The 13,522-nt window shown below is 37.7% G+C and overlaps 1 protein-coding gene and 1 long non-coding RNA gene across 2 annotated transcripts in view; one reads left to right on the top strand and one right to left on the bottom strand.

Moving 5' to 3' along the window:
* bmp7b (bone morphogenetic protein 7b) overlaps positions 1–13,522 on the bottom strand; it is a 33,889-nt gene continuing 20,367 nt past the window's right edge. Inside the window, exons 2-7 of the mRNA XM_032564609.1 lie at positions 11,072–11,264; positions 9,118–9,266; positions 4,755–4,958; positions 2,640–2,716; positions 2,097–2,207; positions 1–1,905 (exon numbers count right to left, since the gene is read on the bottom strand). Coding sequence (XP_032420500.1) covers positions 1,756–1,905; positions 2,097–2,207; positions 2,640–2,716; positions 4,755–4,958; positions 9,118–9,266; positions 11,072–11,264 — 884 coding nt within the window. The 3' untranslated portion in view covers positions 1–1,755. The remainder of the gene's footprint in view (positions 1,906–2,096; positions 2,208–2,639; positions 2,717–4,754; positions 4,959–9,117; positions 9,267–11,071; positions 11,265–13,522) is intronic.
* LOC116721191 (uncharacterized) lies at positions 1,801–12,112 on the top strand. Its single transcript, XR_004339551.1, has 3 exons — positions 1,801–1,933; positions 7,935–8,011; positions 11,630–12,112. It is a non-coding gene; the product is annotated as an uncharacterized LOC116721191 (long non-coding RNA).

Genomic DNA, 13,522 nt, shown 5'->3' with positions numbered 1-13,522 from the left:
TTTGGAAGAGCTTAGCCTGCTCTCAATAAATAGGTGTTTATTTTTAAATACAACAGATTGTATTACAGCAGAGAAGTGCAAACCTGAAAACGTCGAGCACACAGAAAAAGATGCTTGAAACAGCTATTTTGTATTTCTAAAAATGTTCCTAATAAATGAGGCAATGCTTATGTCCAAAAATAATACAGCATTTTATACAGGAAAATAAAATAAACAAATCCAAATTGCAATGCAGGAAATAAATACACTTGCTTTTTGTTTTTTTTGTTGTTGTTTTTTTGGAAAAAAAAACCCCACAATATTTACACAGTATTGTACATTGAGGGAATAAAGAGTCCTCTATCCTCCTCTATCAGCCACATATTCAAATATATGGTAAACATAATAAACTACAATGGTTATCATAATCATTAAGATAACACATGGTTGACGGTGAATAAACGATTATACAGTACAGTCTATGCTTTATGTGTCTTGTACACAGTAGAAAGCACAAACATGATTGTGTTTGTATGTTGAGGTGCATTTTGTGGGAAGAAGTTATATAAGGAAATGTTCACCTTCAAATAAAGTAAGTAATTTATTCTCGTTAGCCTCAAACCTAAAAATGGCGTTTATGCTTTTTGAGAATGTTCATTCAGCTGTTTTATAAGAACAAAAAAAAAACAAAAACAAAGAAAGATCACAGATATAAATAAAATAGAAATCTGATCATCTGAAAAGGTTAGGTACAATGGTTTGATTAATTATTTTTAAGATAAAGTTTTACAACTCACGGCATTGTCAACAATTAGACAAAAATGATACAACTCTAATACAAATACCTCCACATGTTCAAATATGAACCTGTAGCATCAAATCCTTGCAGACCATAGCAAGTTGTAGCATCTTGGCAGCAAGCAAAGACAAAAAAACAAATAAATTGTGAAGGTTTGAAAGGTGGACTTGCTCTCTGTCCCTCTCTTCTGTTGTCTATATTGTATCTTGTTTGGAGAATCACAAAGGAGGACATTAGTTTGCTGCTTCATCTCCGTGGCTTGCTAAGACTTTATCCTGTGGCAATGAAAATAAACTGAGTACAAATAGATTTTTAAATTAAAAAAGTTCTATGTTGATAGAGCAGGTTGTGTACAGTATATAACAGAATACAGAAGAGAACTGCAGAGTGATACAGAAGAGAACTGCAGAGTGATACAGCAGACAAATATACTGCCTTTAACAGTTTCAGATTAAAACAGCTAAAGAAAAGGAGGTGATGAGAAGAGGTGATCTGCACATTTCTTAACAAAAAGTTTGTTAATTGATAAATACTATTGATTTTCATCATTTAAAATCAGTAAAGAACAAAGAATATCTATTTATTTGTTATTTAAGTAGTGATCATAATTTCATATTTGTTTAGTTTATTTAAAAAAATAAATAGCTGAATGAACATCTTCCACTCTGAGGTCATACTCAATTTTTTAAGTTGAATTTGTTTTGTAAATATTTGCTCCATTTCTTACTTAAGGTCTTTCTCATTTGCTGCTTAAAATGACAGCATAGCCAGGAATTACAAGTTTATTTTTATTTTAAACAGACTTGGAGTTGAATTGCCCCTTTAAATAGAGTGAAATTCATGTTTGGCCTTACAATAATGTGTCTACACGAAATGCACAAGTTACACTGCAATCCTGCAGCATTTTAAATGAGCTCCCTGTCGATTCTCCTCTCATCATGTGCATATGCGTGTGTCCCTGCGAAGACGCTGGTGGTTCAGTGACAGCCACAAGCTCTGACTACCATGTTGCGGTACTTCTTCAGGATCACATTGGAGCTGTCGTCAAAGTAGAGCACAGAAATGGCATGGAGCTGTGTCGGTGCACAGCAAGGTTTGGGAACCGACTCAGGATTAACAAAATGAACCTGGAAGGGAGAGGAAGAGGAGGAGGAGGTAAGTAATGACAACATTTCTTACACATAAATCCCAGCTTTTCATGATTAATGCCCCAGAAAATCTGAGCCTGCAATGTTTGTGTCCCAAACCTTGCACGGCCAAGAGATCTAAGGCAGCACATGTCTGTTGCATTTTCTTCCATGGTTTTACAGCTACTCACAAGTGTTTGTACAATGGCGTGGTTTGTGGCGTTCATGTAGGAGTTCAGTGGGAAGGCACACTCTCCCTCGCAGTAATATGCAGCATATCCTTCAGGAGCAATGATCCAGTCCTAAGAGAAAATGACAGGAGAAGTCCAGACAGACTTATGGGTTTTCTTGTCCTTTTGTTAAGCATTGGAAACTGACTCAGAGAACTTGTGACAGTTTTTTATAGATGTTAATTTCTAGAGGTCATGAAAATACCTAGATGGGAAATGCAAGCATAATGTAACGTAATGTAATGTAACGTAACGTAACATAACATAACATTGTTAACTTTAAAAAAGTAACCAAAATGACTTCCCAAAGCTGCCCAAAAAAGAAAGGCTAAGATTAAACCCCAGATGCGAGTTTGTTCGCTGAGTGAGTTCCTCATGTTTCCAAAAAGAAACAAAAAAAATGTTTTAATCTAGTCACATTTTTATATTTTAGGCCAGTAAAATGCTGGACTTTGTGCCAATTTCTACAGTTCCAAGTAATCTTGGCGAGTATTGTTTTTATACCTGCCATCCTAAGTCACGGAAACTGACGTAGAGCTCATGCTTCTTGCATGCCTGCTTCTGATCAGTGCTGCTGTTTTCTAGGGACATAACAAAGACAAAAACAGAGAATACACATTAGTGTGTTCAGTATAAAAGTACAGATCTATAGTCCCTCACAAACTTCTTCAAGCCCACTGGAGGTTTTCAATATTTATCACATGACAATCAACAACAGTTGAGATTTTATCTATTAGACAAACTCAAAAAGAGGATAGTTTGAATTGGAAGAAAAATTACACAAGGTTGTCAAAATTTAAAAATAAAGTGGGGCATGCATTTTCTGTTCAGCACCTGAATACACATACTTGCTGAATTGTAGATACTGAATATTAACAGACTGAAAAATCCTCCAATTCTTTTTTGCAAAATAGCTGAAGCTCAGTCAGATTTAATGGAAGATGTCCTTAGACATAAATTTTCAGGTAATGCCATGCATTGTTAACAATTTATTCATAACCGATGCCTATTTTTAACTCTTCCAGAACTTTGTCTTTGGCCTGTCTGTTGTGTTCCTTGGTTTACATGTTTATTGTCCTATTATAAAACTTTTGAGGCTTTCACAGAATTACTGGCTCTATCCTGAAATTAACCTCCACAGAGATGGACTCTGTGACTTCTAAAAGCAATCAGTTGCATTTTGTTCACCAGATTTTAAGAAAAATATATGCAACATTTTTAAGATTTTTTTTCTTAACTTTTGGAAACCATGTATTATTTTCCTTCAGTTAGTGGTTGCAACTTGACAAAATGTGAAACAGTTGAAAGGGTATGAAAACCTTTACAAGTCTCTATAAATGTAGCAAGTGCTTAAAAATATACCTGTTCAAGCCAATAGCTGGGAAATTACCTCAATATGTACCATCATTTTAGTATCATCATTTAACTAGTTTAAATAAATGGGCCACCATGCTTGGAGGTCAGTCTGCTGGGCTTCAAGTTTCCATTAGATGAAACAGATGTGCACACAACAGATCTCAGCCAGATTTACAACGGAAGACTTTTCATTTTCGCTCCTTTCTTCACTGGTTTTAGCATTCCTTTTTTTTTAACAACACAGAAAAAAGAAGAGCCTGTTTTCTATCCATAAGTATCATTCTCCTCTTCTGGTGACCGGTGAGGCTCTGTGGTGCATTAGCTCTTGAAAGGGGCTCATGTTGGAAATGATTATGAGCGACTGGTTCTCATCATCCCGCTAAAGACCACTGGTATCCAAAGTTCCAAACAGACCCATTTGGCCCATGTGTCCAGGGCCTGGTTGCCCCACAGCGCACCGCAGATGTGTTCCGCCATAAAAGCCTGTGCTGCCTTACCTCCAAGCGGGAAACTTGGCCCCAACCGCTCTGTAATGCTCGAGTAAATAAACAAAGACAGCAGAGCACCATTTGAAGCTTTACAGTCTAATGTTTCAGGACTTCACATAAACACAGCACACTCACACCCTCAAAACAAAGGTCTTTAATGTGTCTCAAATGCTGAAACCTTTCAGTGTCCTTTCTGAAAATGTTGTAAGTCTGTATGCTGTGAGTACACACGCAGAACCAGGAAACTATTAAATAAGTGCCCTTTACTTTGTTCCTTCAGTGGGAACAGATCCATACAGTGCCTTGCGGAAGCATTTTCACCCCTTGAAACGTTCTTAATCCCATGTTATAATCACAAACAGCACTGTGTTGCATTGGGATTTTTTTGTGACAACTAGTAGTGCATAAATGTGAAGTGGAAGGAAGTTTCTTAAGGCTTGGATTGTTTTTACATAAACACATCCACACAAAAAGGATTTTTACTGTTCCCCTTCAACTCTGATGCCTATATAATAAAATGGAGCCACCTCCTTTCATAAGTGAGAGGTGTTCAGAAAAAAACTGAGGTTTATTATAGAACATTAGCAAACAAATACGATTATTTAGACCTTGAAAAAGAGCAGAAAAACATTTTGAGCTTTGAACATCTCAATAAGCACTCTTTGTTCCATCATCTGAAAATGGAAAGAGTATGGACACTGTAATGGACATGCATATTTCAGAACATGAATTTGCATGACAGTCTACATAATGAACACACACTTTCTGTGTTTACCTGCAACATTGGCCACTCTGAGAGCCTCTTGGCTCCTTGCTCCTTTGGACCGGTTGGGGTTGCGTTGTTTGCCCCCTCCCGAAGCTGAGCGGATGCTTCGCAGGTGCACTTCAGTTGCTTTGAAAAAGGCCACCATGAAGGGCTGTTTGCTCTGAGGTCCAGTGCGACCAATTAGCCCAGCCACACGAGGATTGATACTCTCTCCTGTTTGGGCGACAAAATACAACAATGCTACACGTGTCAACATATCAACTTATTTGGAAAAGTTTAATGTTTAAGCTTCTAAAATCAAGTAACTGCTGTGCTTATAGTTTATCTCCTGTGTGATCCTTTCCACAATGAAACTACTATACTTTGGATGGTTTTACAAGCGAGATTCTCTTTTTGTGAATTCCTTTCCCTTTTTTCCGCCCTCATCCCTTCTCTAAATTCTCTTCAGTCACTGCTGGCGACAGAAGGTCTTATGCACTTGTTTGTACACGCTCCCCTATAAAGCTTCCTACCCAGTCTAACCTACAATCACGTGCAGATGAATCCGACGTGCCCAGCCCACCCTTTGCACAACCTGAAAGCAGTATCGTGTCTGTTTTCCTCATCTAACATGTAACATCCTGTCATCCCTACCAAAGATATCGTTTTGTACATTGTCTTGCACTGAATGCTGTTTGTTGAGAAAGTTATCTGGAGGCAAAATATTTGTGCCTCCAGATAACTAATGCCTACTAAGATAACACGGGGTATTTTTCCGCATGCCTGCTAATGATGCTGAGGGTATGACCGATGATGACGTTGATGAATGATGAGGTGATGACAGATGAAAGGCACCGACTGATATATCTCCTCTGTGTACGCACAGACAACTCATCTGAGTTGTGTTGTAATGCTAACCCTCATGTTTGTTGGACTGCACTACGATGGATTCAGCTCACTTGGGCTTGTTAGGCTTACACTTGAACACAGCTGGAGCTCTTAGAAATGTTTATTCAGAGCACATTTTATGGTCTACTAAGTAGAAACTGGTTACCACTCTCACTTAATAAGATAAATAGTTTAGGGCAAACATATTCAGGCGCTGTTTCTCTTAGCGCTGTTTACAAGAACATTCAAGTAACAGTAAAATTCTGGCCTCAATTTAACTGAACATGAGATTTTTTTTAATCTGCACTGACTGCCATGGACATACACAATATTTCCTTTTCCTTTTCATTTAAGCTATGTAACCCCTTTCCTCTATGTATGCTCTGTCTCAGCCTCACAAAGCAAATAGCATTGCCAATGAAAACATGTCAATTAACTAAAGAATGTGTGAGTACATCCCAGACCTCACAATATAAATATAGCATTACAAAAAAGGTTTTTTTTGTAATGCTACAAAAAATGCCTCCTTTCAGATTTCTTCTGAAGTTGATTTCTTTGTCATATACTGATGTTTCAGGTCTGCTCATTTTAATCTCAGGTAAGATTAATAATAATCTCAGACAATAAGGAAACAAGTTTAACAAGAACAAGAATTGATGAGGAATATAAATGTGTAACCTGGATAGTAAAAACATAAAAGATGTATAAGATAATAAATAGCAAGGATAAGTTCATTTATTATATCCTTTTGTTTCAAGTAACATCGCAAAGTTCATATAAAGTTACTAAAAATATGTTTGCATTGTTTAAAATAAGTTATCTTTACTTTGTGGGGAATTGCCAGTGAAAATTGTATTTTCCTACGGGAGTACGGTCTGTGAAGGTAGCACAGGTGTGAAGAGAAAAAAACAGCAAAGAAGAAGAGTGGAGAGAGTTGGTTGAGCGAGAGAGGTGATAGCGGAGGAGGAGCAGTTAGCTGGTTTCGAAGTAAGTAAGCTGAGACTTGTCGTAAGGAGAAGTTATAATATACAGTATGCAAGTTAGCAGGACACAGTAGAGTTTCAACGAGAAGCTGTTGGACTGTATGTTTGTTTCTTTGCTGCTGTATTTACTCGGGAGTTAGAGGGAAGCTAACCTAGCGGTTCGCTAACATGGACTACTGTAGGCTGCTGTTTCGCTGCTAGAGTGGAACTTAAAGGTTTACAGAAGATCGTTACCGGATTGGATAACGAGAGCCGGACTCCAGATAGTCACTCTGAGTGCCGCGTCGCTCAGAGTACCTCTGGCAACGTGGGAAACGAGGACCCGGACTCCAGATAGTCACTCTTAGCGCCCGCGTCGCTCAGAGTACCTCTGGCAACGTGGGAACTGAGGGCCAGTAGATGTGGAGCACGTGGAGAGCACATGGAAACCACACAACTGTATCATTCCTGAACCGCTGTTTTTTCGGATCGCTTTAAGGTCCTTCTGAACACAGGACGAAGTATTGCCCGGATTCATCTGTGGAAAATCACGATTACACAAGGTACTGAGTTGTACTTTAATATTTTGCTCATTGAGTGAAGAGGCTCTGAACTGTTGAGTCGGTGGGATTCCTACATGCATGAGCATCGGAACAGGCCTGCAACGTAGAGTATATTTTTTGCCGGCATTAGGTTAGATTTTTACAATAGTGGGTTATATAACTGGTGTTTACACTGTTTATGCAGATTCATTGTACTGTTGGAACAATGCTCTGTTTTGCCTGAAACCCAAAAACCTGCCATTTCCTTATTTTATTATTATTTTTGCCTAATTAAAAAGGGTTACTGAGTTTACTTTACACAGTGTGTAGTGTAATTTACTGTAGTAGTGTTCAAATGCTGATTGACCCAAAAGCATTAGAGAGATTCAAATTAAATAGTAGAGAGTATACTGAAGTAAAGAACCCAAAACTCACTTATTTACTAATATTGCTTAAGTGAGGGCTACAAATGTTTTAACTGCACAGCTACAGTCACAATGGCTGATATTCTATTTCCTACATTTTAATCACATTCTCTTTAAAATGAGTCATGGTTCAGTGTAAAAGTCCTTGTGAAAGAATTGATGAGACACTGTAGAGCTTTTATTGGTCTTCCTGAGAATGCCTGCAAGTTGGCAGAGTTGGTAGTACTCTTGTCTTGTCACAAGAAGTTCCTGGGTTCAAATCCAGATCTTTCTGTCTTCTATAATCCAATAAAAATTACTGTGAGATTAACAGGTCTCTCTAAAATTGCTCTTAGGTATGACTCTGTGTGAATGGCTGTTTGTTCTGTGTGTCTCTTTGTTGTAATTTGATAGACGGGCTGCGTGTCCAGGGTGAGGACTGGAGAGATGTGATTGCTAGCTGAAGATATGTAACCAGCAACCAAGAAAAAGTGGGTAAAGATGGAGGATGGACTGGTGGATGAACTGACTATGGTGTACCTGTGTTTTCTTACATAAACAACTGTTTCATTTTCATTTCATTTAGAGAGTTCATATGCCGAGGTGTCTCAACCTCCTGCTCTTCTTCAGCTTTTCCTCATCCAGAAAATAGACAAACCTTTTGCATTCCAGTAATCAACTGACTCACCATTGAAGCCTCTCTGAGTAATTTTATTGTCCAGTCTGCTTTGCTCCTGTCATGTCTTCTGTTAGGGCCTGGTCTCTGCCAACATTTCTTGAGTTTGTTGATTTTTTCTGTGTTTTGTTTCACATAACACATTCTCTTTGTTGCTGCAAGTTTTGTGTTTGCTTATTCATGAAAGGCTCATTCATTCCTCTTTGCATGCCTGGCATTTGTTTTTTGCTCCGCTCTGAATTTGGGTCCCAAAGATAAAAGCCAAATCATGAGTTTTCTTAGCTGCTTTTAAAAATATGTTATTCTATTGTCAATGAAGCCCACAGTGCTTAAAAAATTGAAATAAAAAATAGATGAAGATAAGAGAGGATAACTAGTTAAACAATAACAAAATAGATTATTTTTTAAAAAAAATTTAATTTACAATTCCACACTTGTAAATGTTTGGTGACACCAAAAGACAATTTATAACACACAACAATACTGTATAAAGTACTTTTCAAAACAACAAGAAAGAATAAACAGAGAAAAGAAAAACAACTGGACATGGAAAAAAAAACACAGGAAAACCAAAACCACCATCACATTTCATCAAAAGCAGTTTGTTTTTGTTCATAAATGTTTCAAAAATGTGTCTTGATTCCAAACTTTTTCATGTTAACGAATACAGTAGATTATTAAAAGATGTCTCTGTGCAGCTTACTGCTCTTTATAATAGTTCAGAGCCAACCGCAGCGATCATGTGCAATTGTCTGCAAAGGTGTGAAACTCTCCACAGATGTTTCCTGTCTAAATCTGCCAGCAGATATTTTATGATCTTTTTTCTCCTATACTTTTTTCTGTTTCTTTTGCTTTTTTTAACATGTCACTGTGCAAAAATCACATTATGTAACAGATTTACCTGACATGAATGTCTCTTACCGTTTGCGGTCTCCAGGGCCAGCTGCAGACCAAGATTTCTGCTGGGGTTCAGCACCCAGTGGTTACTGGTGGCCGTAATGTCAAATACCAACCAACCCTCCTCTGCTGCCCAGATCACTCTGGAATCTAGCAGAAAGAGATCTGATTCCCTGAAGGGAAACAGAAAAAATAAAGTTAGAAGTTAGATATCTGGAAAGAAATTGTAACTGAGTGATTGACTGAAGCAACAAGTCATGGAATGTGCAGAGTGAGAGGACTGTACTAGTGTGACAAAGAGAGTGATGGAGGGAGGTGAGGAGGGCTCCAGATGGTGAGGCCCAGGGGAGCACTTCATTTTCTTAATTGACAATAATAGCTTTATAAACGGGCGGTCCTTTCATATGGTACACACAGTCCATCACAGACTGGAATTCAGTGGGCGAACCAGAAAGCATACAGGGAAGAAAAGGAGAAACAAAAAAACACAGCTGTGAAAAAGGAACAAAAAAGAAAACTGTGAAAAAAGTAGAAAAAGAAATAGGGCATATCAAAGTTGATGCTATTGTCAAACTTTGTGGTTTCTAATCTTTCACCATTTGAGAGCAAAAATCCCTTGTTCTTCATTTGGGCATTCATGCATCCTGACCTATTTTCTGACTGAGCAGATAGTGTGTCACAGAGTCCTGGTCCATTCATGTACACAAGCCATTCCCTGGCAGAGGAATAAATGACTGTGTTGTTCCCTCCAGACAAACGAAAGGCCCAAGCAGCTGAGTTATACACCTTCTGGCAAAGCCTTAGTTCAGAAATTCAGAAATGTTTTGTGTAAAACTCTGCCAAAACCCAAAGCTTTGATACCTTAATTTTAATTAAATGCTTTATTTTGTAGGTGTTGTATTATGTGAATTTTGCAAAGATTATATTCACTGAAACCTCAAGAGGAAAGTCATTTAAGTCAATTGTAACACAAAATTAAATGTTTGAAAAATGAAACAGTCTTTTTTTATATATCCTTGAAAATAGCCAACAACTAAGACTGCAATGGTCTAAAGTTACAGAAGAAGACCTAATTAACTACACAGTAATGAAATTGGGGTCGTTAATTTATAACTTTTATTACTATTAGCTGTGAAATCCACCAACCTGTTCATCCTTCCCAACAAAGCAATTACTTCCTTTTTGACTGGTATTATTTCCAAAGATTAGAGTTTGGAAAACCCTTACGATGACGCTATTATGTTTTCTAATAATATAAATGCTGTAATAGCTATGCTTCACTAAAAGGTGGCCACGAAATCAACATTAACTACACCAAAATGTAAAAGAATGAAATCCTGAGCCAGGTTAAAGCAGTGCTACACTTAAATATTTCCTAGAATGATGGTAGCTCATGTTTTCTTTGCCACAGTTGATTCTTTCCTCACTCATTTATTTCACCCGTTTCAATTTCAATTGTGAAACAGTTAGGAAAATGTGAGGACATGATGAAAAAAAATTAAGGGAGCTTCACTGTGGTGGTTTTCAGCGACGAAAGCTAGAGAAAGCCCTTGTAAAAAGTAACTCTTTATGTAATTGTCTCTACAGTTTACATGCAGCACAATTTTTTATTTTTTTTGCACGATCTGAAGTTAAATCAGACTAAAGTTCTCCTCTTTTAGGTTAGTTAGATTTAACACAATTATTTCTATTTGCTAAATGAAACTTAGTGAGAATTTTTTTTAGCAATGTTTAGGCAGAAATATACGTAATTGAAAGTCTCACACGCTCTTTTTGGAAATCTAAAGCATTATAATACATCCATTATCCTGGATGTATGGTATGGACAAGCATATTTTGCGGGTAAGGTCAACTCACCTTACCCGAAGGTAAAATTGTTAACTGATTGTGACAAAATAAAAGCTAAAACATTGTTCAAGAAACAGACATCTAAAATCCTGGACATCATTTCACCACAAAACCCCACAATGGAGCTCACTTGTCAGAATGTTCCTCCAACACCTGGTAGACGCTGATGCGGAAGGTCTCATTATCGTAGCTTTCATGGATGAAGTCTTTGAAAATACGAAACTCGGCAGCGGTGACGGCTTCACCCTCTGGGATTCGTGACAGATCGAATCTGAACTCTCGATGATGCCGCCGCACAGGAAGAAATTCCTTATCATGTTCCACTGCAAAAAAGCACAGAAACAAAAATAAGGCAGCATTCCCAAATCAGACCAACTGGAGTTGTCCTTTGTGAGGTATGAAACTACCAAAGCTTATGTGGGTTTAGACGAGAGGTATAATATTTTGTATTAAAATTAATTGTTGTCTTTCAAACTTAGTAAGGACCTGATATAAGATGCCGGACTCTGAGTCAGTGCCAGATTTGACAAGTTGATAGATATGTACGTTGACTGATGACAGAAACATTTGTGAAGCGTTGCATTAAAAGCAACGCATCTGGCGAACACTGAACCATGATAGAGAGATGCAAGCAGATTCTGACAGTTTTATGAGCCGCTTTTTCCCCTTTCTTTTTTTTCTTTCACAGAGCCCCAGAGAGCCATCCGGTCTGCCCTTCATCTGGTTCTCATGAGTTGGGGGCTCCATGTTTGCTGTACCCCATCCCCACTGCCTCGTCATTCCTATTGCCACATCCCTGCTTTCCAGTCCATCCTGCGCCACCAGGAAGCCCCCTCCCTTACCTTTGTTCCTCTTAAGTCACAGCAGGACATTCCCAGGGTGAAAAATGTTTGCCTATAGAGAATCATTTAGGAGTTCATCAATTTCTCTTCATATAACTTTCTGTGTAATGATAAATCTCATCTGGGATTCACATTCAGGTTATTTTAATTTGAATTTCGTTTTCTCAACAACTCAGCAAAACTTTGAATGTCAATAGCTAAATATTTTTGCAGTGTTTGATAAACTAGAATCATAATCACATAAAGAAACAGTTACATAGAAAGATCAATACTTCCTTTTGCTGTACTGTCTTGTTTTAACATGCAAATGTAATAAAACTCGGCAGTAATTCTTCGTAAAGTTTGTATGGCATGTGAGAACAGTGGTACAGCAGTGGTACTCTTAGTCTAGAATTGTTTTGGCATGTCCAAAAAATTTATAGAAATCTTGGTTATCTGGTGATCAAATTATGTGAACTTCACTACACATTATTCTTAACAGTTTCTCTAACCCATATACCTCATTTATTTCCTTTTTCCAGTCCCTTGTTTGCCAGCACTTGTATTTTATGACATTTTGGATTACTATGAACAGGCCCAACTCAGTGCACCAATTGAGTGCAGAAGCAGTGGTTTTTCACCTGGTCTGTTTTTATATTGCTGAGTCATGAATTCATTAAGGAAAGTAAATGTGCTGTTTTGGATGTTCTGGGTTCTTTTGTGACCTCTTTGATGAGTCAGTTGCCCATCCTCTCTGAGTAATTTTGATAGGCCAGCCTCTCCTGGTAGGGTTACCACTGTTCCATCTTTTCTCAATTTGTGGATAATGGCTCTCTTTGTGGTTTGCTAGAACCTAAATAATTAGAAATGGCTAGACTGAAAGATGTAAATTAGGCTGCTCTTCATCTGTTCTTCAATTTATTTAGTCTACCGTACTTCATATTGCCAGCAGTGTAAGATTTAGTCAAATGTTGGAAAGAGGACTCAGGACTTCAGGCTTCAGCTGGTGGTGTGATCTTATTGTACTTTACACAGAAAGTAAATGCATATGATTTTATCTAAATAAGAAAAAATTTAAAAACCAAAACTCTGTGGGAAAGATAACTTCCACTCCCTTCAAAGTAATACAACTGAACCTATAACAAGATATAGAAGACGACGGTGGATGCCAGGCTATGGAGCCCCAGCACTCTGTGCCAGCTGATACCAACCATTAGTTGAAATTCAATCACAACACCAAGTTAGAAATAATCAAAAACACACTCTTTAAAAGACTCTTTAAGAAGCTCACACCCTTTCAGAAATTACCCCTTTAGCACATCATCACAGCAATGCTCCTTCATGATGTCGTTTACAACTGTTCTTAGGACTAAAAAGTAGTTTGATACTTTTTATCAAACTACTTTTGATAAAAAGTAGTTTTACTTTTTATCAAAAAAAGTAAAACTACATTTTTTGATTAAAAAAAACTACTTTTTATTAAAACTACTTTTTTAATAAAAGCTATTTTTTTCTATAAAAAAAACCCCTATTTTTTTTACTACTATCAAAAAAACTACAGAGGCACAGTTCCTCTGCCTCTGCCTTAGCAGAGGCACGGTTCCACCAGGTCTTTGGTAATTGCTGCTGCCGCTCGTCTGGAGGAGTTGTGAGGGGAGGGAGGTACAGTCAGCTTGGGACTGAAGCTCCATTTGAGAACTTTGGGTAAATAGACAGAGTTTTGTATGAAGTGCTCCCATGGCAACCATTTGGGGATGCTA

Source organism: Xiphophorus hellerii, chromosome 1 (assembly GCF_003331165.1).
Source record: "Xiphophorus hellerii strain 12219 chromosome 1, Xiphophorus_hellerii-4.1, whole genome shotgun sequence".
Lineage (NCBI taxonomy): Eukaryota > Metazoa > Chordata > Actinopteri > Cyprinodontiformes > Poeciliidae > Xiphophorus > Xiphophorus hellerii.
This window is presented reverse-complemented; position numbering and strand designations above follow the sequence as displayed.